This window comes from Cygnus olor (genome assembly GCF_009769625.2).
Source record: "Cygnus olor isolate bCygOlo1 chromosome W unlocalized genomic scaffold, bCygOlo1.pri.v2 SUPER_W6, whole genome shotgun sequence".
Taxonomy (NCBI): Eukaryota; Metazoa; Chordata; class Aves; order Anseriformes; family Anatidae; genus Cygnus; species Cygnus olor.
Window position 1 is genome coordinate 263,810 of NW_024429077.1, and position 27,990 is coordinate 291,799.

General features: G+C 38.6%; 1 protein-coding gene across 2 annotated transcripts in view; it reads right to left on the minus strand.

Annotated features, from left to right (window-relative positions):
• The window catches only part of LOC121062990 (rapamycin-insensitive companion of mTOR-like), a 102,872-nt gene extending 76,007 nt beyond the window's left edge, over positions 1-26,865 (minus strand). Inside the window, exons 1-15 of one of the 2 annotated variants that reach the window (XM_040543304.1) lie at positions 26,732-26,865; positions 25,641-25,704; positions 22,304-22,430; positions 20,058-20,227; positions 19,750-19,817; positions 17,980-18,047; positions 16,165-16,247; positions 15,333-15,420; positions 13,460-13,550; positions 13,268-13,334; positions 13,062-13,142; positions 10,931-11,031; positions 9,340-9,502; positions 8,833-8,934; positions 591-637 (exon numbers count right to left, since the gene is read on the minus strand). In XM_040543304.1, the coding sequence (XP_040399238.1) occupies positions 591-637; positions 8,833-8,934; positions 9,340-9,502; positions 10,931-11,031; positions 13,062-13,142; positions 13,268-13,334; positions 13,460-13,550; positions 15,333-15,420; positions 16,165-16,247; positions 17,980-18,047; positions 19,750-19,817; positions 20,058-20,227; positions 22,304-22,430 (1,256 nt within the window). In that variant the 5' untranslated portion in view covers positions 25,641-25,704; positions 26,732-26,865. The remainder of the gene's footprint in view (positions 1-590; positions 638-8,832; positions 8,935-9,339; positions 9,503-10,930; positions 11,032-13,061; positions 13,143-13,267; positions 13,335-13,459; positions 13,551-15,332; positions 15,421-16,164; positions 16,248-17,979; positions 18,048-19,749; positions 19,818-20,057; positions 20,228-22,303; positions 22,431-25,640; positions 25,705-26,731) is intronic. The other variant, XM_040543305.1, reaches the window with a different exon arrangement.
• Positions 26,866-27,990: the final 1,125 nt, after the last annotated feature.

Sequence of the window (27,990 nt, forward strand, 5' to 3'; positions counted from 1 at the left end):
AGTTTCTGAAATGCATGTTAAAAGTGACATCCAAGAACTAGTAACACGATTACCCCACATGCATAAAAGTAATAGAAATACCTTAAGGCCATTAGACAAGAAAGCAACCAGAGTTGTACTGTTGTGGTATTTTTCTTTGTTTGTTTCAAGTCATACATGCTTTCCTCCCCATTAATAGTAACTAGAAAAAACTTTCTCTTTGGTTTGATGAAAGCTATAATGATAGTATTGTACAACTATAGGCCTATTCCATCAAAACTTGTCAAGTGTTAACATCAAACACTGATGTATTAAATATGAGAGAGGTAATAGTTTAAGGTTTGAAATTAAATAGGGAGTTTGTAGAACTTGTATAATTCTTGTTTAGTGAATAGATATATAAAATGTCTGTGCACTGAAAAGAAACCACTAAATCTTAAAAAACTGTTTATTTAAAGCAAATTTTGCAATCTAAATTTTCCATTTTTGCTGCTTCTCTCTAGATTAAGTTTTAGAAATGTGACATATCCAAGAAACAGCTTATTGAAATATTAAAAAAAAGTTTTTCCAAATTTCTTTCTTCAAAGGAAGTATACGCAATTTTTACATACCTGTGCAATTGTTCATCTTTATAGTTCCTTAGATTTACATTTGGCCACTAGAAAAACAGCAAATACAGCATTATATGAAACTTGTGCGTCAGTCCTTGATTAGTCAAAAAAATTTGCTTATTTCTATTATATTCACCTAATATTTGAAAGTGTAAGTTTTCTTCCCTCTAATGTTCCCTATAAAAAAGTTATTTTATTGAAAAGCCTCCACTTCTTGCTCGAGTAACTGTTCTATTTTTTCTAGAGGAGTGGGATTGTTGGGTGCATGTTATGTGTACAAGTCCACAATTCTAATGAAAACAGCAAACTATGACTTTTTTTGTTGTTTTCACTATTCATCTGATTTGTTTTAAAAATTATCATTCACACTTAAATACCTCTTATTAAAATGGTATTTAAACTCCTCTTTTGATACTTTGAAAGATGTTTTAAGAAGGATCACATAAAGCCACAATACACTTTGCTGGACCTATTCTTTCTTCATATTGTTTTTTGTTGTTGTTGTTGTTGTTAATTTCCTCTCTTTCCTACCTAAGCAATTTAATTCTACATTTCCAATTGGTATGCTAGTATTAAGACAGACAGTGCAACATTTAATGATTAGTAAAACTGATTACACTAGTAACATTGAACCCACATTTCCAGATTAAGTGTGCAGCTCTACTGTTAAAGTCTCAATTCCTCCATCCTGACCACTACCACTTTTGCTGTTCTTTTAGCAGTTTAGACAGCAAGCTAAGCAAGTAAAAAGGCAGTAATGGACCATATGAAATGTAAGTAGTGAGGTGGTAGGAAAGATCATAGAATCATAGAATCATTAAGGTTGGAAAAGACCTCTGAGTCCACCCTACTACCAATGTCACCCACTAAACCATGTCCCTAAGCACCAGGTCCAACCTTTCCTTAAACACCTCCAAGGACGGAGACTCCACCACTTCCCTGGGCAACCTGTTCCAATGTCTGACTACCTGCATGGATATCAGGCCATGGATGAACAAGGAGCTCCTCACTAAACTCAAACACAAAAAGGAAGCCTACAGAGGGTGGAAGCAAAGACAGGTAACCTGAGAAGAATACAGAGACATTATCCCACTCACAGCAGCTGAACACCAGAGCCGGCAAATGATGCCCAGAGCTTAACATGAGAGCTACTGTAGGCCCACATGGATGAGTTATAGTTGCCCCATCCAGAAAGGCAGACGCATTGGGAGCCCAACTCAAATGCCTCTATGTAAACGCACGCAGCATGGGGAATAAACAAGGGGAACTGGAAATGTGCATGCAGTTGCAGGGTTATGATCTCGTGGCAATTACTGAGACATGGTGGGACAGCTCCCATGACTGGAATGTGGCCATGGATGGCTTTGTGCTTTTTAGGAAGTACAGGCCAGGAAGGCAAGGTGGTGGAGTTGCTCTTCACGTGAGTGAGCAACTGGAATCTATGCAGCTCTGCATAGGGGGGGGATGAAGTGCAAGTCGAGAGCCTATGGGTGAGGATTAAAGGGCAGGCCAACAGGAGTGACATTGTGGTGGGTGTTTACTACAGGCCACGGGATCAGGAAGAGGAAGTGCATGAGGCCTTCTACAGGCAGCTGCAAGTTGCCTCACATTCACAGGCCCTGGTTCTTATGGGGGACTTTAACCACCTCAATATTTGCTGGGGAGACAACACAGCTCAGAACAAACAGTCCAGGAGGTTACTGCAGAACATTGCAGATAACTTCTTGATGCAGGACGTAGGCAAGCCAACAAGGAGAGGGGCTCTGCTGGACCTGGTACTAACAGAGATGGTCTATTTGGAAACGTGAAGCTGAGGGCAGTCTCAGCTGCAGTGATCACAAGATGTTGGAGTTCAAGATCCTGCAAGGAGGAAGCAGGGCAACAAGTAGGACCGCAACCCTGGATTTCAAGAGAGCTCACTTTGACCTCTTCAGGGCTCTAATTGGAGGAATCCCCTGGGACAGGGCCCTGGAGGGAAAGGGGACCCAGGAGAGTTGGCTAATATTCAAGTACCACTTCCTCCAAGCTCAGGATCGGTGGATCCCTACGAGAAAGAAGTCAAGCAAGGGGGCAGGAGACCTGTGTGGATGGGCAAGGAGCTCTCGGGAAAACTTAAACAGAAGAAGAAAGTGTACATAATGTGGAAGAAGGGACAGACCACTTGGGTGGAATATAGGAACACTGTCAGAGAATGCAGGGATGCAATGAGGAAGGCCAAGGCCCGGTTAGAATTAAATGTAGCAAGAGACATCAAGGATAACAAGAAGGGCTTCTTCAATTACAGCTGCAGCAAAAGGAAGACTAAGGAAAATGTGGGTGCACTGCTAAATGAGGCGGGTGCCTTAGTGACGGCGGATACAGAGAAGGCGAAGTTACTAAATGCCTTCTTTGCTTCAGTCTTCACTAAGGCTATCCCCAACGCACTACTGAGCCTGGAAACGAGAGAAAACATGGAGAGAGGAAGACTTTCCCCTGGTTGAAGAGGATTGGGTTAGAGGTTATTTAGTCAAGCTAGACACCCATGAATCTATGGGCCCCGATGGGATGCACCTGAGGGTGCTGAGGGAACTGGCGAGCGTTATTGCTAAGCCTATCTCTATTATCTTTGAAAGGTCTTGGAGAACAGAAGAGGTGCCTGAGCACTGGAAGAAAGGCAACATTAATTCAGTCTTCAAGAAGGGCAAGAAGGAAAACCCAAGAAACTACAGGCCAGTCAGCCTCACCTCCATCCCTGGAAAAGTGATGAAGCAGCTCATCCTTGAGGCCATCTCTAAGCACGTGAAAGAAAAGAAGGTGATCAGAAGCAGTCAACACTGATTCATCAAGGGGAAGTCCTGTTTAACCAACCTGATAGCCTTCTACGATGAGATGACTGACTGGATGTATGACGGGAGAGCAGTGGATGTTGTCTATCTTGACTTCAGCAAGGCTTTTGACACTGTCTCCCATAACATCCTCCTGGGCAAGCACCGGAAGTGTGGGATCCATGAGTGGACAGTGGGGTGGATAGAGAACTGTCTGGATGGCAGAGCTCAGAGGGTTGTGCTCAACGGTGCCAAGTCTAGTCGGAGGCCTGTGGCTAGTGGTGTCCCCCAGGGGACAATACTGGGTCCAGCGATATTCAACTTAATCATCAGTGACCTAGATGAAGGGACAGAGTGCACCCTCAGCAAGTTTGTGGACGATACAAAGCTTGGCAGAGTGGCTGACACACCAGAGGCCTGTACAGTCATTCAGAGGGACCTGGACAGGCTGGAGAGTTGGGCAGAGAGGAACCTCATGAGGTTCAACAAGGGCAAGTTCAGGGTCCTGTACAGGGAGGTGCAAACCCAGGCACTGGTACAGGTTGGGGGCTGACCTGCTGGAGAACACCTCTGTGGAGAGGGACCTGGGGGTCATGGTGGACAACAAGTTAACCATGAGCCAGCAGTGTGCCCTTGTGGCCAAGAAGGCCAATGGGATCCTAGCCTGCATCAAGAGGAGTGTGGACAGCAGGTCGAGAGAGGTGATCCTCCCCCTCTACTCAGCACTGGTGAGGCCACAGCTGGAATACTGTGTGCAGTTCTGGGCTCCCCAGTACAAGAGGGATGTAGAACTTCTAGAAAGAGTCTAGCGTAGAGCCACGAAGATGATTAAGGGATTGGAGCACCTGTCCTATGAGGAAAGACTAAGCGAGCTGGGCCTGTTTAGCCTAGAGAAGAGGAGATTGAGAGGGGATCTCAGCAACCTCTACAAATACCTGTGGGGACAATGTAAAGTGGATGGGGCCAAACTCTTCTCAGTGGTGGCCAGTGATAGGACAAAGAGTAACAGGTATAAATTGAACCACAGCAGGTTGCATCGCCATATGAGGAAGAAATTCTTTACAGTTTGGGTAACAGAGCACTGGAACAGGCTTATCAGAGAGGTTGTAGAGTCTCCTTCTTTGGAGATATTCAAAACCTGCCTGGATGCAATCCTGTGTAACATGCTCTAGGTGACACTGCTTGAGCAGGGGGATTGAACTAGATGATCTCTGGAGGTCCCTTCCAATCTCAACCATTCTGTGATTATCTGAGCAGCCAGGGATTGAGTTAGGAAAGCTAATGCCCAGATAGAATTGAATCTGACTAAGAACATTAAGGTCAACAAAAAGGATTTATACAAATATCTCAGTGATAAAAGTGAAGTCTAGGGAAAATGCGGGTCCTCTCCAGAAGGAAACAGGAGACCTGGTTACCCAGGACAGTGAAAAGGCCAAGGTACTGAACACCTTCTTTGCCTCAGTCTTTAACAGCTAGACTGGCCTTCAGGAATTCCAGGCCCCAGAGGCCAGGCTGAAAGGCTGGATCAAGGAAGATGCATCTTTGGTGGACATTCATAAGTCCATGGGCCCTGATGGGATGCACCCACGAGTGCTGGGGGAGCTGGCAGATGTGATTGCAAGGTCACTCTCGATTATCTTTGCTTGATCGTGGCAACTGGGAGAAGTGCCCAAAGACTGAAGAAAAGCAAATGTCACTCCTAATTTCAAGAAGGAGGACTCAGGGAACTACAGGCTGGTCAGCCTCACCTCGATCCCTGGGAAGGTGATGGAACAGCTCATTCTGGAAAACACTGCCAGGCATGCAAGAAAATCATCAGGAGTAGTCAGCAAGAAAACCATCAGTAGTCAGCATGGATTTACCAAGGGAAAGTCATGTCTGACCAACCTGATAAGCTTCTATAATGAAATCACTGGCCTGATGGATGAAGGGGGAGAAATGGATATTGTCTTCCTGGACTTCAGTAAGGCCTTTGACACTGTCCCCCATAAGATCCTCATAGAGAAGCTGTTGAAGTATGGGTTGGATGAGCAGCCAGCGAGGTGGATTAGAAATTGGCTGAACGGCTGGGCCCAGAGGGTCGTGGTCAGTGGTGCAAAGTCTAGTTGGAGGCCAGTAACAAGCAGAGTACTCTACGGGTCAAAACTGGGTCCAGTTCATCATCATTAATGATCTGGATGTTGGGGTAGAGTGCACCCTCAGTAAATTTGTGGGTGACATGAAACTGGAGGGAGTGCCTGACTCACCAGAGGGCTGTGCAGCCATCCAGAGGGACCTTGACATGCTGGAGAGGTAAGCTGACAAGAATCTCATGAAATTCAACAAGGAGAAGTGTAGAGTCCTGCACTTGGGGAGGAACAACTCCAGGCACCAGTACACGTTGGGGACCACCCATCTGGAAAGCAGCTCTATGGAAAATGACCTAGTGAACACCAAGTTAAACAGGAGTCAGCAATGTGCCCATGCTGCTAAGAAGGCTAATGGTATTCTTGGCTGAATTAGGCAAAGTACTGATGGTCAAGAAAGATGATCCTTCCCCTCTACTCAGCATTGGTGAGGCCATACCTGGAGTACTGCATCCAATTCTGGGCCCCCTAGTATAAGAGAAACATGAACATACTGGAAAGAGACCAGCGGAGGGCTACAAAGATGATCAAGGGACTGGAGCACCTCTCCTATGAGTAGAGGATGAGAGAACTGGGACTGTTCAGCCTGGAGAAGAGGAGGCTCAGAGGGGATTCTCATCAATGTATATAAATACGTGAAGGGAGGGTACAAAGACCACCAAGCCAGGCTCTTTTCAGTGGTGTCCAGGCAATGGGCACAAACTGGAACACAGGAGGCTCCCTTTGAACATCAGGAAGCACTTCTTTATTGTACGGGTGACAGAGCACTGGAATAGGTTGCCCAGAGCAGTAGTGGAGTCTCCTTCCTTTGAGATGAGGGGATCGAGTGCACCCTCAGTAAGTTTGCAGACGACACCAAGTTAGGTGCATGTCGATCTGCTCAAGGGTAGGAAGGCTCTGCAGGAGGATCTGGATAGGCTGGACTGATGGGCTGAGGCCAACTGTATGAAATTCAACAAGGCCAAGTGCCGGGTCCTGCACTTGGGGCGCAACAACCCCAAGCAGAGCTACAGGCTGGGAGATGAGTGGTTGGAAAGCTGCCTGGCAGAGAAGGACCTGGGAGTATTGGTTGATAGTCGGCTGAATATGAGCCAGCAGTGTGCTCAGGTGGCCAAGAAGGCCAACAGCATCCTGGCTTGTATAAGAAGCAGTGTGGCCAGCAGGTCTAGGGAAGTGATTGTCCCCCTGTACTCGGCTCTGGTGAGGCCGCACCTCGAGTACTGTGTTCAGTTTTGGGCCCCTCACTACAAGAGGTGCTCGAGAGAGTCCAGAGAAGGGCGACAAAGCTGGTGAGGGGTCTGGAGAACAAGTCTTACGAGGAGCGGCTGAGGGAGCTGGGATTGTTCAGCCTGGAGAAGAGGAGGCTCAGGGGCGACCTTATCGCTCTCTACAGGTACATTAAAGGAGGCTGTAGCGAGGTGGGGGTTGGTCTATTCTCCCACGTGCCTGGTGACAGGACGAGGGGGAATGGGCTCAAGTTGCGCCAGGGGAGGTTTAGGTTGGATATTAGGAAAAACTTCTTTACTGAAAGGGTTGTTAGGCATTGGAATGGGCTGCCCAGGGAAGTGGTTGAGTCACCATCCCTGGAGGTCTTTAAGAGACGTTTAGATGTTGAACTTAGTGATATGGTTTAGTGGAGGACTTGTTAGTGTTAGGTCAGAGGTTGGACAAGGTGATCTTGGAGGTCTCTTCCAACCTAGACGATTCTGTGATTCTGTGAGATCTTTAAAAGCCTTCTGGACATGGTCCTGCTCTACATGGCCCTGCTTGAGCAGAGGGGTTGGACCAGATGACCTCCAGAGGTCCCTTCAAACCCTAACCATTGTGCAATTCTGATGCTCTCCACAGCTATAAGGCTGTTGCAGAGATAGGAGGGAGGTGTGTAGCCACATGAGATAATGAAGTCCAAACACTGGAATCATGCTCATTCAGTGACCAAAGACGGACAGTTCTATTAAACTATACAAAAACAATGTAAACAGGAACAGAAGTGGTTAGAAGTTAACCAGAAAACACAGTAACTTCTCATTCTGAAAGACAGAAGTCACTAATTTTGTGACATTTAAAACTGTTTGACATGACACTGTAAAATATGCTGCAGTGCAGGTCTGAGATAGCAGGGAAATTGACAGCTTGACCTAGAAGCTTTTCTGCTTTTAAATTTCAGGGAAAAAATATTAGTGGTCAACTGAATAAAATTTCCATTATCAAAGTACTACACAGACTAATTAAACGTGAGATTCTGAAAAATAGTTTCTTGATAATATCTTTATTACTGAGTCAAAGATAAAAATATCTGATTAACATAAATTTAGTAATATTACAGTAAAAAGCCTGTAAACAAGTAAAATTTAGTGGAGCAAAGTTACTGTCATGTACCTATTTAGGTCTTTATATCAGACAGATTCTTGCTTTCTCAAGTTTATCAGTCCCTGAAAAAACACACAAATATATATTTTTAAAGTATATTCTTGATTATGTCTGTCACTATGAATCCTTTTTTGTACTTTCACCATCTTTATAACAACATAGTAAAGAAGACCTTAAGAAAACATTACTTGAGGATAACACTAGAAGGATGGCTTTGATACACAGAATGATAGGAGTTATTTTGGCTCTAAAACTATACTGAGTACTTACTCAAAGTTTTCTTACTTAAAGAAAGTTTTCTGCTCAAAAAAGAAGTAGACCCTTAAAAGCTGTGCACTATTTAAGATAATGCCCTGCCTGTTAGAGATATTTCCTGTTATGAAGTGTTTTACGAAGATGTGTTAATTTTGTAACAAACTTGATGCTATGGGACTATTGGTATTAGTTCAGAAATTATATAACGAGACTGTGTATTACTGAAGTTTTAAGATGTGCCTTGGTCTAAGCATCTTAAATTTGATCAATAACCCACCTCCAACCTTAACCTTCAGTTCACGTTATACGAAAAAAAAATGCTATGAAACAAGGCAGTATTCCTATGTAGTTTGGACTGAAGTCTAAAGTATTAGTAACTTGGACGTCATTATATCACCTTCTATAAAGTCTATTTCTATACAAATAAAGTTGTATAAGATTTAATATGGGCTTATTAAGAAATTTGTGAATTTAACTGTAGGGTTTTTTTGCACGCAGTTTAAGGGTTGTATACAAAGAGACTATCAGTACTGATTAAATCCATGACATCCTAATTTTCTGAAATAGAACAGATTATGGCATATAATATGGAATTAATATTAGAAGTCAAAGCTCACATGTGAAACAAAGATGGTTTTTTTCAAACAATTCCATAAAAGAATACTGTCATGCTCTTTTTAGGCTCACCTTCAGTATGGTCCCTATCAAATTCCAATTCCACTCAAGGTTCTCTTTATGGCTGAGAACCTGGCTGTCTCGCAGATTCATTACAAGTGCTTCTTCTGTATCCTGGAACACAGAGATGAAAAGTTACATTAAGTTTCTTTGCATTACTGTTGTCAGTGTTGTCACATGATACACTTACTGTTCATGTAACAATCACTTAAAGGGCTATGCTCTGCAGTAATTTGCATCTGAGAGTAAATTGCCTAGTTGCAGTACTGTATTAAGAATTAACAGCAGGAGACCACAATGGGGCCTAAAAAGCATTAAAATTATTGTAATTTCACTCAAGTTCTAGAAAACGCAATATGGTATCCACAAGTAGTTAGAAGACATTAAATTAAAAAAATACAAAAATTAGATAAATGACTCAGAATTAAATCAGAAAGTAAAGCTGGGTGGAGGTGGTGGGATTTAAGTCTCCAAAATACAAAGTCAAATTAAGTTTTGAAAGATCAATAATGGTAATACCTTTAAAATAAAGATATCTTTCTGCACACGGTATTGATCCCGTTTTTGGTGGGTTGAGATTGCTTTCTGAATAATATGATCTAAATGGAGGCTGTAAGGTTTTGGCCCTCTTTTCTTCATCTCATGAAAGCATTTTAAGCAGTTCAGCGCAGCACTTGCTCGTCTAATAGAAAAAATACTATAATCAATAATTGACATCTGTTATCTAACTAAAGAACTCCAGTGCTGTATACTGAGTTAAATAAGCATAGCTCAGGAAAGAGTTTACCAACAATTCTGAAGCCAAATTTAAAAAAAAAAAAAAAAAAAAAAAAAAAAAAAACTTTTCTTGGTATAAGTTTTCATACATCATCCATACACTTCAGTCTCATTTTGAAATTATAAAGAAAATTATCTTTAAGAATTAGTAGTACTGAAGAATGAGCCTTATTGATACCTTTGCTTCTACTCTGCAATTAGTGGTTTCTTTCAGACTTCACAGAAGATATTGCAAAGTTTTAATTTGATAATGTATTGCCAGATGTCACAGTAGAACAAAATTCTACAGTAGAGAATTGAGGGAGCTAGCTTCAACTTTGTCTAACAAAGTATTTCTTGTAAATTGTCTCTCCCCCCTGCCCCCCACAACCCCAAGGGCTTATCCTCCTTTTTATATCTATACAGAGCTCGGATTTTCTAGTTCAATGAGGAATAAAAAGCTTCTATAAACATTTGTTTCAAGTCTACATATGCCTCATTTGAATACCATGAGTGCCAAACAGTTCTTAATGATGCTTTAACAACATGCCACTGCATTATGTTGTACTAAATTATTCAAAATTTCTGTTCATGAATTATTTTATTTATATGGAAATTAAAAGAATTGAAAAAATTAACATTGCAAACTCCAAACAAAAGCAGCAGAAAGTTTTAACATAGGCACTGTTGTTACAATGACCATTTCCTTCAGAAAAAAATGGGTTTAAGAAACAGTCCCATACCAATTTTACATTTTTGCTTTTGTTCACACCAATGATTCACTGATTTGGTCAATTACTATTTAATTAGCAATAGATAAACAAAAACAAGAAAAAAATGGCACAAGCATTCTTAGGTTGGAAAATTTAATTGCATCAAAATACCAAAAAAAGAAATGTGAGACAATAGAGAGGTTAAAAACACAGAACATGACTTAGACATTGCTTGGTTAAACAGTGTCTTATAGTTCATTTAGAAACATTATGTGAAAAAAGTCTTGCAATATATGTAAAATTGTCCTGAAAACGACTATCAAAGCTTTCTTTCTGAATTTCTCAATTTCTAAATTATTACTTGTTGTGCAAAACATAGCACCCTGCCAGCTACTAGGAGGAAAATTAACTCTGTCCTACCTGAAACCAGGACATTACTGTAATATATCACACTTCTGGAATCATGCACTGGAAACTTTTTCCCTAGTAAGTGTCACAGAGTATTTCTATATGCATGTGTTTGTTTTTAAATAAAGACAGAGGTGGTTTCAACCACCAGAAAATTTGTAATGTAGGTTTTCACTCAACTGCAGGGGGAAAATGACATATTTTAACATTTAAGTGTAACTTGGAATTCTTACAGTCTCTTCTCTTTCATGATGTCAAAAGATGCTGCCATATTCATTAGAGTTGGTAAGCAGTGTAGGTGATGGCTGTGAGAATGAGGAAGGATTGTGTTTGCCTAAACAACAAAAAAGACGACTTGTTAGAATAACATATTACAACATTTTTAGCCATCTCTTAAGGATAAGCTTTTGAAGAACCTACCACTTTTCACAAGACTTTCACAAATGCATGAAAACAAAATTAACTTTTGCGTAATGTCAGAGCAATAATTACACATACCATTTTGAATATTTTATCTAATTAATCAATCTGAAATACACTTAAAGAGAATTTTAGGACTCAGAGCCTTCTAATTTTTATTTTTTACATTGGTGGTTTTTGAAGTGGTAACATGCAAAAACATGCAAAGCACCACTCATCCTTATGTCATGTGTATAAATACTAAAATATATAAAATCAGAAATAAAAAAAAAAATCTGAAGAATTCTAAGCTCCTCAGCAGGCTGTGAGGTAGCACTTGAGTGTATATGAAAAAAAAAATCAACTCTATACCAGAAAAAAATAGGTTAAGTTCTGTTCTTCAAGCATGGATGTGTTTTTGTTTGTTGTTCTGGTTTGTTTGTGTTTTTTTCTTTTGTTTTGTTTTGTTTTTCTGGTTGGTTGGTTTTCATCTGGAGTAGGCTAGCACAACCCGAGCAAGAAAATTACAGTAGGATAAATTTACAATTCCCTCTCCTCTCCATCTGTTGAAGTAAGTATAAATCCTGTCAGTGTGGAATGGTAAAGACTTTAATCTTGTCAGGGTGCAGAATAAAGGAAAAAGAGAAGCTACTGTAAAGGTAAGTTAAGGAGAGTGAAGAGGCAAGAAGCAAGGTGCCTTCAGCATCTCTGTGCTATGCAAGGGATACCTATAGCAATGCTGAAAGTGCACTGCAAGTTGTGAGTTGCCTGAATGAGTAATATGAAATGCTCCAGCCACATCAAGCTGAACATGCAAAAGCTTCATCTACCTAGTCTGCAAGACAGAAAGCTAAGCAAGCTGTGTGGTGCAGTCGACACACTGGAGGGAAGGGAAGCCATCCAGAGGGACCTTGACAGGCTTGAGAGGTGGGCCTGTGAGAACCTCATGAGGTTCAACAAGGCCAAGGGCAAGGTCCTGCACCTGGGCCAGGGCAATCCCAAGCACAAATACAGGCTGGGTGTGCTTGCAGCCCGAAAAGCCAAACATATCTTGGGCTGCAACAAAAGCAGTGTGGCCAGCAGGTCGAGGGAGGTGATTCTCCCCCTCTGTTCTGCTCTTGTGAGACCCCACCTGGAGTACTGCGTTCAGCTCTGAGGCCGCCAGCACAAGAAGAACATGGAAGTATGAGAATGAGTCCAGAGGAGGGCCACAAAGATGATCAAGGGGCTGGAGCACCTCTTCTATGAAGACAGGCTGAGAGAGTTGGGGGTTGTTCAGCCTGGAGAAGAGAAGGCTCTGAGGAGACCTTATAGCAGCCTTCCAATACTTTAAGGGGGCCTAGAGGAAAGCTGGGGAGGGACTCTTTAACAGGGATTGTGGCAATAGCACAAAGGGTAATTGCTTTAAACTAAAAGAGGGTAGATTTAGATGATATATAAGGAAGAAATTATTTACTATGAGGGTGGCGAGGCATTGGAACAGCTTGCCCAGAGAAGTTGTGGATGCCCCATCCCTGGAAGTGTTTAAGGCCAGGTTGGATGGGGCTTTGAGCAACCTGGTCTAGTGGGAGGTGTCCCTGCCCATGGCTGGGGGGTTGGAACTAGATGATCTTTAAGGTCCCTTCCAACCCAAACCATTCTATGATTCTGTGCTGCTACTGCTCCCATCACTCAAAGAAAAGCAAAAAACAGAAGTAATCCTTTTCGCAAACACAGTAACAGATGAGTGAGTTTGCAGGACTCCAGGTTAAAAATACAACTGGTTACTGAGGCAAGGAGTAGAACTGGTGAGAGTTTGAGAGATGGGGATTAACTGCCTTCCTATCAAGTCATGCTGTCATATATAAAGTGCCATATGGAATAATATAAAACAACCCATTATTTTGTTGAAAAGTAGATGCTCCAAGTTCCTAAAAAATTCAAAGCTATGCTAGAAAATATCTATTTCCAATGAGTCTTACTTACCATGTGCAAAAGTTCTCCTAAAAGAATAGTTGCTCTAACAGATACATGGTCATCACTACTTGTGATTACTTCAACCAGACCCTTCAAAAAAGTTAAAAAAAAATACAACACTTAATGTAGGATGTATACAATGTAATGTATTTTATTTTTAATATTTATAGGAGAAAAGTAACAAGCATCTATTTATACTTGAAGTCATCAGTTACCTCTAGAAGTCCATTGTTAATAAAAGCTGAAAGCACTAAAGCCAAATAATTATCCATGAGATCAGGTCTAAGGAGAAAAAAAAAGCAAACAGTTTAGAAAGTACATTTCTATTTTTTCTGCAAGAGAAAAACGATTATTTTGTCATCAATAACAAAAAACAACAGTTTAGACTGAGTTCATGAAATGCCCACCTTGATCTGGCTCTATAGGGTAATATAGTTTTAGCTTCAGCTGCTACAAAGCCATCAGAAAGTCTCCAGCAGTCCTGAAACCTGCTTGGATCTAAAACAAACAAACAAACAAAATCTCACACACACAAAAACCAACACCCAAAAATGTTAATTATAACACTGGATTTCATAGTGTTATTTTAATGGTTGTGGGTAAATAATAGTTCTTATCAACAGCTATTCCAACAGGTTTTAAATTACAGAAAATTTTATGTCTGAAGGAATCTTCGACAAGTCATCTAATCCACGCCCTTGCACAAAGTGATGGTAACTTTGAAGCTAGAACAAAGACTTCATCAACCAAAATAATGAAATTTCCAATTCATAAACACATTAAACTTGTTTAACAGAAAACCTTGTAACACCTAAAATTTTAAAATGCACATCTGTATATAGCAAAGTTACAAGTTTATAACAAAGAATGAAGTATTTATAAGTGCAGAACAAGGATTAAACTTTTATAGTCAAGGCCATGACACACATTTATAACCAGAGTTTGGAAAATGATGGAACATTAAAGGCTGAGACTTGCTCTTTTCAGACTTACACTTTTGTGAGACAAAGCAGAGGATATTCTTAAGGTTTACAAAGGAATAATTCTAAACATAAAAGACTAACTTTGCTAAATATAGACATGAAAACACATGCATTTGCCCAAGTAAAAGTAAGTCTGCTGAAGTGCAGCGGGGATAATTAGCACATACACAATATATAGAAAAAGACACTTTTTTAAAAGACACTTTTCCTACTTTTGGGGGAATAGTGGCTGGAAAGCTGCCCAGTAGAAAGTTCCAAATACCTGGGTGTATTGGTCGATAAACAGCTGAATATGAGCCAGCAGCGTGCCCAGGTGGCCAAGAAGGCCAACAGCATCCTGGCTTGTATCATAAATAGCATGGCCAGCAGGACTAAGGAAGTGATTGTCCCTCTGTACTTGGGTCTGGTGAGGCCGCACCTCCAATACTGTGTTCAGTTTTGGGCCCCTCACTACAAGAAGGACATTGAGGTGCTGAAGCGTATCCCAAAGAAGGGCAACAAAACTGGTGAAGGGTCTAGAAGTCTTCTGAGAAGCAGTTAAGGGAACTGGGGTTGTTTAGCCTAGAAAAAAAGGAGGCTCAGGGGAGACCTTATCACTCCCTAAAACTCAAAGGAGGGGTGTAGTGGAGTGGGGGTTGGTCTCTTCTCCCAAGCAACAAGCAATAGGACAAGAGGAAATGGCCTCAAGTTGCCATTTCCATTGAGGTTTAGGTTGGATATTAGGAAAAATTTCTTCACTGAAAGGGTTGTGAGACATTGGAACAGGCTGCTCAGGGAAGTTTTTGAGTCACCATCCCTGGAGGTATTCAGAAGACATGTAGGTGTGGTGCTTAGTGACATGGTTTAGTGGTGGACTTGGCAGTGCTTGGTTAACAGTTGGACTTGATGATCTTGGAAGTCTTTTCCAACCTAAGTGATTCTATGATTCTAATAACTTTTCTGTGACATTCACCAGCACTTATACACTGCTAATGCTTTTAACACTTCAAAGAAGTCTAATTTCTAGTATTATACAGTCTTTTGTGTAAATGTTCCATTATGTTCCACTACTGCTCTTCTATCAAACTTACAACTGATATAGTAAGGATGTTAGAAGAAAGTTAGACTTCTAGTAGCTTGATCAACACTTAATTGTTGATAAAGGATTTTAAACGGGACTTCAGAATACCCAATGAATTCTGTGATGAAACAGTTGATATTGACATAATTTGCAACACAGAGGAAACAGTAAAGGGTTCAAATTTGTAGAAGAGTATAATAGACAGAATTATTGCGTGGACTGATTCCAAATACTTACCTACACTGAGAAGTGCCTCAATAAATTCTTCTGTGACAACAGGGAGAGGAAGGCGAAATATATCATAGAGAACCTCAAGCAGACCTCGCTACAAAAAAAAAAAAAAAAAGGCAGCAATTTTATAGATTCACAAAAAATGGCCTTTTTGTTCACTATTAAAAAAAGAACACTGCAGTTGAGATTTTTATAGTGTGCTAAAATTGGTGTCTCTTTGGGGGTTTCTTTTTTGATAACATGCTTATTTTCATAGTCTAAAGGAATCTGGAGAAGAAAAGGTGATCGCTCACTTTAGAACTATATTATCACTTTGAATTCTATAGAATCTTAGGCTATTTGGATTACAGTTTTTTACAACAGTTACTGCTGTGACCATCAACTTATTAGTTTAGGCAGTAATTGGGAAGAAACATTTTTGTTCAACTCAAATTTAATGCTTTAAACTCTTAACTACAGCTATTGTGAATTTGCTTTTACTTGTGGCCAGAGCAAAAATTAATTTATGTACTATTGATCTAGTGTGAGTCCATGCAAGTGATGTACCTTTCCTAATGCCTACTTTCTATTTGTAGCAATTAAAAGACATACAGGATGTACCTCAATTCTCACTTTATGGACACAGAAAAAGAAAGCAGCTTGCTTAAGATTACACAGGAAATTTATAATGGCATTATAGACTCAAAGTTGGGGGTCAAGTAAACTCAAGGCTAGTGGTCTTGTAATTGGTGGCTAGTGGTCTGTATTTAGACCACTAAATTATTAAAAAATTGTGAGAATATGTTAATTAAGACATCCAATATTATTCCTGTTTCTGTACTAAATATTTACCACCTACCCGTATTTCCATATTTGGTATACAGAGTACCCCAATAAGAGACTGAATCCCAGAATTCCCAGGTTTGCACAGACTGATAATACCTAAAAAACATTAAATACATAGTAATATTTCCTCACCAAACACCAAAAAATAAATATTAGACAATGTTAAATTTGATTTCCAGTTTGTGTGCAAGCACAGATCATAAAAATTACTGATTAACATTTTCCACCTTTACATTGTCATCTTCTAATCAATTTTAATCAGTATATTTAACTGCAAAACCTTGTTCCCTCACTAAAAACTATGGACTACATAAAAACTATATTTTTGCCCTTTCCACTGTGAACAGTATTTTCAAGTTATCTGCAAAAAACATTTACATCAAAGAAACTTCAGAAAGAAAAGACAAAATTGTAAATAAAGAATTAATCTTAAACCTGAAAGATATAGGCAGAACTGTGAGCACTATCTTAACCTAACAAACTATTTAGTTCCTTTTTAATCTCAGGTGAATTCTAAACAGCAAGTTTAAATATATTTGGAATGATATCCTCTGTGCACTGTTTTTAATCATCTTTTCCCAGATAAGCAGCACTCGTCTCCAGAATTTTTCAACAGCAGAAAGTCCAGACAGGTATAAATAAATAAATAAAACACCCCAAAAGCCAAAACAAAAACCCAACAAAAACAAAACACCCTCAGACTTTTTTGCTATATGCCCTTTGGGAAGACTGACACTGTGAGGACATTTTTGTACCAAAAACATTTTTAAGATCTTAGCTTCCAACATAAATAATATAAAAAACAAAACAGAAAGAAAGAACATGTAACAGTAAAAGTACCACAGCAAGTAATGTATTCCAAGACAACTGTTTCTTCAGTCACTTGAACTTTTCAGGCTTATGCCGTTAGTTCTAAGTGTGAATTGGGAAAAATGTAGCAATATCCCTAACAGAAACTGCTTTTTAGAACCTCCAAAGTTGTCACAAACTCTCCAAGTTTCCTCCCCAATCAGGTGAGAACACGAGACTTTTAAAGGATACCTGGATGTTAAATTAAGCTTACTGAATATTTTCAGAACATTAAAAATAATGCAAATAGTCTTGCAAATCAAAATGCTTTCTATATAATCTGAATCTTTCCTAAGTATAGACTTTAAAAAGCCTATCCAAAATTTTGTTAGGTGGTCATATCAACTGATTTAGTTTATTTGCAAGACATTGACTTGACTAAAAGAACAAGCAGTCCTTGAGGCAGTAACTCCATGTTAGGTATTATAATATTACGGAGAAGGGATTTAGAAAAATGCAAAAAACTACTTTTTTGATTTAGAAATGTCTTCTACATGAAAAATCCAAAACTATGTCCATATTGGGATTTATCAACTATACCACTTGATAAAAGCAGGTGCTACTGAAACTATTCTGTCGAAAATTCTTTGTATAGACAAATAGATTTCTTATTTACATTGGCAGAACAATCTCAAAGACTAATTCTTATGATATGAAGCTATTTTCAACAACTCTTCACCCATCAAATGTCAAGCACTACCATCAAAGTACAACTGTATTCTATACAAGGTATTCTATACAAGGTACAAGGTATTCTATACTGAAAAAGCTGCATCTTGTCAGTAGAGTTAGTCAAAAAAAACCACGTACAAGTCCTCAAATTTGACAATATCAAAACACATCTTAGTACTATTATAAGAAGACACCAATAGAAGATAGACCAAGAGAGACAGATTCTGGGCTTAAATAAACAATTCCTTTACACTGAAATGTCCTTGCCAGTCATCCAACTTAAAACAAACTAACAAAGAAATCTTACCTGCCCATGATCGAAATGCTGCGACTATTCCCATTTTACTAGCTAAGAACCGTGCTTCTCTGTCCTCTCTGTCATATAACAACAAATGTCACAATACACAGTTAATTACTGTAAAACAGTGTTATTAATATAGCAAGTAATAAGTAGTTAACTGAGATTTTGGATAGGGAACAAAATCAAGACTAAGAAAAATCTTTTACATAAGTATATATTTGTGTGTATATATTATTTAAGCAATATGTACACACACAGGCAAAGATTAGAATTTTTAAGCATTGTTACTTTTTATTTTCCAATGGAGTTTCTACGGCAGAAGGATCACAAACTAAATATCTATATTTGGTCTATCAGATTAATCACTTTGATGCCCCCACTGACAGCGAGACTACAGCAGCCGCCTAAGGAATTGGACACTGATTCAGTTACCCAGACCTAAGCATCTACTGCCATTTGATGGTTTAAAAAACAAAACCAACCAAACAACAACAAAAACAACAAAAACATACACACACATTGTGTAAGTCAAGTTGGAAGTGACCTCAGGAGGTCTCTAATCTAAACTATTGCACAAAGAAGGTGTCACCTATGAGACCAGAACAGGTTATACTCAGGGCTTTATCCGGTCAAGTCTCAAAAACTTTCAAGGATGAAGGCTGCAGGACTTCTCTGGGACAGCCTTTTCCAACTTGACTAGCCTCACAGAAATTTGTTTTTCCTTATATCAAGTTGGAACTTCTCGTTTCGATTTCTCTCTGCTGTTTCTTTTCCTCACACCATGCACCATCATGAAGGGTCTGACTACATCTTCTTGATAACCTCTTCATAGGTATTAGAAAGGATGTTCCCCAAGCTTCCCCTCACAGGATGTGCTCCAGCTCCCTGACCATCTTGAGCTGGGAGGCTCAAAACTGGATGCAGTGGTTTGCGTGAATTTTAACAAGTAATAATATAGCATATTATAATAATATAGCATATTATTAAATAACAAGTAATAATCACATCCCTCAACCTGCTGGCTATGCATAGCCCAACATACTGTCAACCTTAGCCACCTGGGCACACTGTCTTACCAGAACTGCTCCCTGCCCAGTCAGGCCCACAGCCCACTTCATTGCGTTGTGTTTCCTCCCAGGCACAGAACTCTGCATCTGCCCTTGCTGAATTTCATCAGGTTCCTTTTGGCCCACTCTTCCAGACTAAAGTCTCTCTGGATGTCAGTGATGTCCTTAACTCTATCAGCTGTTCCCCCCCCAGTTTATCATCTGTAAACTTCATGAGAGTGCAGTCCATCCCCTCCTCCAGGTTACTGATGAAGATGGTTTCAGGACAGGTTTCAAGCTAGACCCCTGTGGTACTCCACTTGTTACTGGCCCCCAGGCACAGTAAAATGCCTTAACTACTACCCTCTGAGCCTGAACATACAATCATCAAACATAAAACCAGCTCAAATATAAACTCCCTATTGTGGATGTTTAAAGCAAGATAAAAAGAAACTCATACCTGAAGTAAGAAATAATGACTGTGAAAACTTTTTTTTAAAGTGAAAGAAATCTAATGGGGAAGGAAAGACAGGTAAACCTAGTTTTCCCTTTTAAAATCTTAATTCCTAACAATGTTTTAGGAAGTTGCATTCTAACCAGCTATTGTATTCAACTTCAAATAGTTTAGTAATAGCTCACTGCTTTTATTTTGCCACTTTGGAAAGAAAAACAGTTTAATTACAATACCATGAACACAACTGGCAGCACAAGTACCAGCCCTAACACTTACTTGAGTTGTCCTTCTGCTGTGTCTGGATTATGTCTGTAGTGAAAATCTGTGTAAGGAGCTAGAATTCGCTAAACAAAAAGAAAGACATGCATTACTTTCACATGAGAATACAGTTAATGGGTTTTGCCCTTTCATCAGTCCCACTCCAATTTGTCATGTTATTCCTTCTTTATAAATCATTATTGTCTTGGCCTAAAACGTTTTAAACATTTTGCATGAACAGAGTGAAACCCGAAGTGAAAATTAAACATTTTTATTACTAATACAGTGTTTAATTTCTGTTACTAAATAAGTAAAGTTGAACCCACCTCTAATTCTACATCTGCTCGCACATACTGTCTGGTCTTTGGATGATTAATGAGGTGCAAAACTGTAGTTACCAGAGCCTCATTTATTCGGCTAAGATGACAATCGATCACATTTTTCAAGATGGTATTTAAACCACCCTGAAGAGCCACCACCTCGGGATTCTGAAGTGCTAAATGAAGAAAAATATGTGACTTCAATGAGTGATAGGAAAGAAAATATTTCAAGACTTCCAATATACATACTAAACAGCAAGCGTGTCTTATCTTTTTCTTCCTGAACACTGCTGAGGAACAAATAAAGCTTTTAATGGAACTGACATTAGCAATGAAATGATATTTTGGATTAATTTATCATCAAATTATCATTCTGAACAGGCAGTCACCATGGTGCGCTGATTTCCCAGCTTATTTCCAACCAAGTTTCCATACAGTAGAGCCTAGATTTCCCCACAAAAATATTTTGTACATCACTGGACTGACATGGATAAAAATATTTATTCTAGAATATAAAATACTAACAGATTACTTATTTCTTTAAAACAGTATGGTAGTATCACACTGCTGACTAGCTAAACTCAACCACACTGCTCTCTCACTCCCCCTCCTCAAAGGAAGAGGGGGAGAAAATACAATGGAAAAGGGCTCAAGGGTTGAGATAAGGACAGGGACCCTTCATCTCTTCCTCTCCTTCATGGTCACTCTCTGCCCCTGCTCTAACGTGGGGTCCTTCCCATGGGATGCCATCCTTCCCAAAAAGATCCTGCATGGGCTTCCCACAGACAGCAGCTCTTCAAGAACTGCTCTAATATGGGTCTGTACCACGAGGTCCATTCTTCAGGAATGGACTGCTCTCACATGGGTCCCCTGTGGGTGGCAGCTCCCACTTGATCGCCTGCCCCTGTGGGGACTCCTCTCCATGGGCTGCAGGGGAACTTCTGCTCTGGCACCTGGAGCGCCTCCTCCCCCTCCTTCTTCCCTGATCTTGGTGTCTGCAGGGCTGTTTATCACTCCTTGCTTTCCCAGCTGCTGTTGCGCAGCAGGTTTTTCCGTTTCTTAAGTCTGTTCTCCCAGAGGCACAACCAATGTCATTTGCTGGCTTGGCTCTGGCCAGCAGCGGGTCACTTTTGAAGCCATCTGGAACTGGCTCTTATCTAACATGGAACAGCTTCTGAACTCTTCTCACAGAGGCCACCCCTGCAGCCCCTCTGCTACCAAAACCTTGTCATGTAAGCCCAATACAAACGGAAGACTGCATCTTGAAAAAGCTGAAGTTATTTTGGACTGATTGATACAAAACTGAAAATATAAAAATCAGCACCCACACACATGTATAGGGATTTAGTATAGATCACTGTCCAAGTAACTTTTACATAGACACAAATACTGATTTCCAGAAGCCAGCTAACTACAGTACTCATTGTAAAAAAATTTTAAGGAAAGTATTTTGTAGTTCTCTGAGCACTGTTACATTTGATAACACTTCATGGATTTCTCACTACTTCCAATCCATTAATTTTAGAAAAATCAACCTTAGCAAGGAAACATTTTTAAGGTAACACAAAAATTGAAATTTTCAGGTACTTTACTTAAGAGATTTCCATTTTAAGTTGAAGTGATTTTGGTTTATATTAAACTAATGACTAAACCTATGAAATCACACACAATCACAGAATGGCCAAGGTTGGAAGGGACCTCTGAAGATCATCTAGTCCAACCCCCTGCTGAGCAGGATCACCCAGAGCACATTGCGCAGGATGGCATCCAGGTGGGTTTTGAATATCTCCAGAGAAGAAGACTCCACAGCCTTTCTGGGCAACCTATCCCAGTGCTCTGTCACCCTCACAGTAAAGAAATGCCCTCTCACATTCAGCCGGAACTTCCTGTGCTTCAGTTTGCGCCCATTGCCTCTTGTCCTGTCGCTGGGCACAACTGAAAAGAGACCAGCTCCATCCTCTTGACACCCTCCCCTCAGATATTTATACACATTCATGAGGTCTCCCCTCAGTCTTCTCTTTCCCAGGCTAAACAAGCCCAGTTCTCTCAGACTGTCCTCATATGACAGGTGCTCCAGTCCTCTAATCATCAATGGAAATTAAGAACATCAAACATCTGATTCCTTAGTTATTAAACAAATCCTCTTTATTATTTGAATAAAAGATATTTAATATGAACTCACAGAAGAGAATCCCTTAGAAAACTGATGACAACCATGTAAAGTTTTCTTAATTAGCTTCCAGTTATCTTACCTAGTTCACAGATAATGGCTATACATGCTCGAACCATTCTGTCTCTTTCTTGAAGACCATCATTTCCAACTGCTATCAAAGAATTAGTAATAGAGCTGGGGAACAACGAAGCATTCACAGTGATCATCTGCCAAAAATGAAAGAAAAAACCCTCTGGTTTCTTCATAATATTTCTTTAAACATACTCACAAATTCACCAGCATTCTGTTTTCTAGATAAAACTTTACAAATCATTCCATATATTACTCACTTATATCCTGCAAATCCTAAAACTATTTCTATTGTTCTTGAAACTCTGTTTAACTTACTTTACCATTCTCTTCCTGCTTGTTTTTTATTTTTATCTTATCATAATATAAGAATAAAAAAGACAACTATTTAGAAAGAACTATTGCTGCCTTTTTCAGATCTTTTCCAATAATTTCTTTAGCAACAGAGAACACTGTCCACTGACAAAGAGCAGATTACAAACTCTTCTAGAAGATTAATTCATAATGCATCAGATTCTTCAATACCTATTCAACTGTTTCATTAGCCAAGACTGAACTCTCATGGTTTGTAGGGACCTCCTTCTGCACACAAGATAGTTGCAGACTATAAAAAAGGACAGTCAACGAAAGATACTGCTACAGAATTTGGAAGGCAACTATCAGTAACAGCTCTGAATCCTCTTGTATACTACCTGATCTTCTTAGAACTGCAGTGTAATTCAGCTTTATCATAAGTTATATAGCTACGTCGCAAAAAAAATCTTAGAGTGAAAAGTAAAGATGAAACCAGACCTACTTTCATTAATCATTAGTGATTAAATTAAGAGATAAAACCCATTTACAACAAATTTGACACAGAATAGAACAGTTTTTAACTGCCAATGGTCCTTTACACTACTGAAGAGCTCCTGTGCTATGGAAATCCTCAGCTACTAGTTTAAGAATTTAAACCAGATTAAGGAGCAAGACCACATGCACACATTAAAGGAAAAACAAAACAAAACAAACAATCAAAAAAAAAAAAACACCACCCCAAATACCCAAATAAGGCTTTGACTACAAAGGCTGAGTAGCTATCTATTCACATTTTTTCATAGTTTGCTAAAATTAAATACGCATATCCTATATGCTATGGAATATGAACATTGCTGACGTTAAACAGATTTATTACTAAGGGGAAATAGCTGTGGTTTTTTTGTTTGTTTTGTTTTGTTTTTGTCTGCTTTAAAAGGGAACAATGTAATTTCATAACATATCACATTTTTTCTACTAGTGAAAAAAAATGAGATGTGAAAAAATGCTCAAGGAAAAATTTATTTCTTTTAATATTCAACTCCAAGTATTTTAGTAGAGTAAATACAAGTTTTGCATTTGTTTTCATTCTGCTCTATAAACTTAAATGCAATTTTGAAGACCAAGGACAGGTGATGCAAGATAACTTATAAGCAACTATGATGAAGTAACAAAGACTATGAAGTCAGCCTTTAAAGATTCCTTTAAAAAAATTTTTTAAAAGGCAGTTCATATACTTCACCCCACTTCTGCTTTGAAAATAAAACATTCTACCTCTTAAATTATTAAAAAATGGACAAACTGACTTCTATTAGATGGAGAAATGCTTTTTGAAGTAACTTTATACCATTGGTCTCATGGCTGAAGACACTATTAAATTACAAAGCTCTCACTAGGAAACACTGCCCCACAGAGAGCAGTCAAAAGAGAATACAAGCACTCAAAGCCCTCAAAAAAGTTTAAAAAGTGTAAAGTTGTTTTTCTTTTCTCTTCCTCTACTACTTTAACCTGCACATTTTTTTAAACAAGTTTACCACTAAGTGCCTTTTTAAATTCAGAAAACAAGACTAATATTTTACATATTGTTCTTCTCCTCTATGAAAAGGATGAGAAGAAAGTGAGAGAATGTTTTAATTTTAAAGTTTTATATCTATACTATTCTTACACAGGAATATTTACTATCAAAAATGAGGTAAAGAATTTTGTCCAGACTTAAGAACAGAAATCAACAGTTCTTATATGCTGATGGGACCCAGTTCAGTTCTTCCACAGCTCACTAGTAAACAGTATCTTCTGAATGAATTAATTAACTCTGCCTGATTGTAATATTTGCCACCCATTCTCCTCTCCTAGACCTTTATATACTTTTTTTTAGGAATCCTAAAAACCACTGAGTCTGAGCCAAATAAAGCCAAATCATTACAAATGTGTTTCCATTCCATCTTCAGATTTAAGTTATTCTGGCCCTATAGTGACGCTTTCTTTAAACCAGATTAACAAATAACATTTGTAAATGGTGACTTCCTCAAGGACCTGTGCCACTGATATAGATGATCCATCCTTTTTTTTGTTGTTGTTCTTTTATTTTTTTCCTTTTTAGCTTTAAAACTGTTTTTAACAATTGTGCCAATCAAACACATTGTTTCTTCTGTAAAATAGAAATGAAGTGAGCTCATTTTAAGAAACTGCATATCAAACCTCCATATTTTCAACCTAAATATATACATATGTACACACACACAAAAAAAAAAAAAACACAAACAGATTAAACACTGTGCTCCTGTGGAACAATTCTTCCAACTACTTCAAACTTTACCCGAGTCTTCAGTTTTTTTAAGATGCTCAGTAAAGAGTACAAGCAAGATAAAGAACAGCAAAATCCAATACAAAGGGAGACTACTATAATCACCTAAGAAAATAGCTTCAGTAGCTGTAATACACTATTTTCTCTAGGATCAACTTGAAAATGCAGCTACCACAGCTTCAAACATCTCATGTCCATGGGTACATGGTACAGTAATCAGCAAAGACTAACTTATTGCATAACAGAGAAAAGGGGAAAGGAAAAGGGAAAGGGAAGATGGATAACACCAGCCTCGACAGATAAAGCAATAAGGCTGAAAGCATTCCTTGAACTGCAATGACAATTTGCTTTATTTCTCAAGTGGCAGAAAATCTCCAGTCCTTCATTCACAGGTGTTTAATGACACTATACAATAAAGTTAAATCATTAGATGATACTTAATAATGTGGTTCTTATACCCTTGCACTCATCATTTGATGAGCTGTTCCCAATTCTTGTTCAGTTTTACCTCTATCAAAACAAAATTAACAGGATTTTTCTAGATTACTCAAGATTCTCAGTCATAAGAGATTAAAATCAAAATAAGTCTCAGCACTAGCTTTCTTTCTCTTTTTTTTTGAATTAACAGCTATAATTTCTTCTCATATGATAAAATAAGAGACTGTATGAAAAAAAACTGCTGATGGAGAAAACCTGGAATCAGTACAGCTGACTGATATAGCTAGTAAGACCATATATAGTTAGATTTTACCTTTCTGACTAATCGAAGTGCTTGTGTTCTTTCTACTTCATTACTCTGCTGTATGTCAATGCACCTAAAATAAGTTAAAAACATGTTTTGCTTATAATAACATTAACTTTCACCTTAAATGTTAACATCTCTCATTAATATTCATGCAACTAAATAAAGAGAAGAAAAATATTATGAATTATTGTTTAAAAAACTGCTTTTCAGCAAATATATTAATGATTAGTCAATTAGTTTCAATTTATATTATTTACAGTTATCTTCATTATAAGTAAATCACTAGAACGCTCTCAAATATACAATGACAAGGCATAACACCTTCAACAATTCTGGGCTAGCTACACCTGTCATTTCAAATAAGACTAAATAAAAGCATTCATATTTCAAATCAACGTTCTATGCGTTTTCAGATCAGAAAAGTCCATTTGCCCTAACAAAATTTAACAGCACACTAAAACTGTGTGTACATATATAAAAAAAAAAACTAAACACACACACACACACATATATCAGTATATTAAATGCAAAATGATTTTAACAAAGGAAGCACTAGAAATGATGATAATTAGATCTAGTCACCATACTGACCTTATTATCTCATTGTTAGTTTGCCCTTTGGTATCTTTCTGTTGTGGTATGGGTTAGATTATAAATTCTTGGGCATGAACAACTTTTTCATCCTGACATTGTACTAGAGGCTCTAAAGCACTATGGTGATGATACAAAGAATCGAAAAAAAAACCACAAAATTTAAGACATGAAAATTACTAAAGTCCCGACCTTCTAATAATACCATAAAGTAATTTATAATTAATGACATTTACGATTCAGAAACATCTTTTATGCGTCTAATTTTTTAGATTATTCATAGTAGATCATGTATTAGGATATCACTTTATTTGGATTAGATGGTGTGATGTATTAGGTATCCAACATTTTAAAGAAGGATATTATTCATACTGAATAAAACAGGCTATTATAAAGCTGCATATCAAGAATATAAGAGGATATGAAACCATCTTTTCACACCTGTCTCAACCATGAAAAATAAGTGATTTATAATTTTACAATTTAAAACAATAAGGGAAAATTACCTTGCTATCAAGTAATCCACTTTCAATTTCAGCACCTTCTGGAGAATACTGGAGTCTCGAAGGAGATAGCGGAGGGCTCGCAATCCTGCTGCTCGCACCTCTTTTGCTTCATTTAGTAAAGCTAACCGCAGACTACAATGAAGGAAACAAAGGAGGTAAACAACTATATAGCAGCAGATAGACTTCACCATCGGACATGAAACTACTACATACTCATTTAAAATAAAAGTCTGATTTTTAAAGAGAAATATTCTGCATTAATTTTCTGTTTTTGAGATACTCGCCTGTGCAGCCTAGAAGGCAAACCCTCACCTTGCTAACAGATCTAGACAATATATTAATCTGAAGAAAGACACAGATCTTTTTCCCCCCTTAAAAAAAAATAGTTTGAACAACCCTGAAATGATATATGACTAAATGGTATATGACTTGCTAATTTACAAAACAGCTGACCACAATATTAGTCCTAAAAAAGTAATCTAATTTAGTTAAAATTTTCTAGAAGATTAAGAGGTAGACAGTATTACTTCCACTGCTACACTGTTAATCCATAGGCATAGATCTTCAAAACACGTCTTAACACCTAATTGAGACAAATTTGCATCTTAACTAATTATATGCACCACTCTCTAAAGATATTATGGTACAAGTATGTTTACATGAAATATAAAAATCAAAGGAAAACATGTAATTTAAGCAGTCTTACATAGCATAAATTTCTACACATTTCATTTCAGTATAAAATCAAAATGTATTTCTCTTTACAGATTTTGAAAGTGTTTTGCTTTCATCAAGATGAGCTCTCCTGTCATGATAATGGAATTCCTAAATACACTGGCAAGGTGTGGTGGTTTTACTCAGGTGGGCAGCTGAGCTCCACCACAACCGCTCTCTCACTCCCCCTCCTCAAAGGGAAACGGAGAGAAAATACGATGAAAAGGGCTCAAGGGTTGAGATAAGGACAGGGAGATCGCTTAACAATTATCGTGATGGGCAAAACTGACTCAGAGTAGGGAGATAGTAAGATTCATTGCCTATTACTAACAGGCTAGAGAAATGAGAAACAAAGGAAAGAAACCAAAAACACCTTCCCCCCATCCGCCCTCTTCCACCTCCTCCCCCGAGCGGCACAGGGGAATGGGGGAATGGGGGTTACAGTCAGTCTATAGCGCTTCTTCGCTGCCGCTCCTTCTCGGTCACTCTCTTTCCCTGCTCCAATGTGGGGTCCCTCCCACAAGATGCAGTCCTTCCTGAACTGA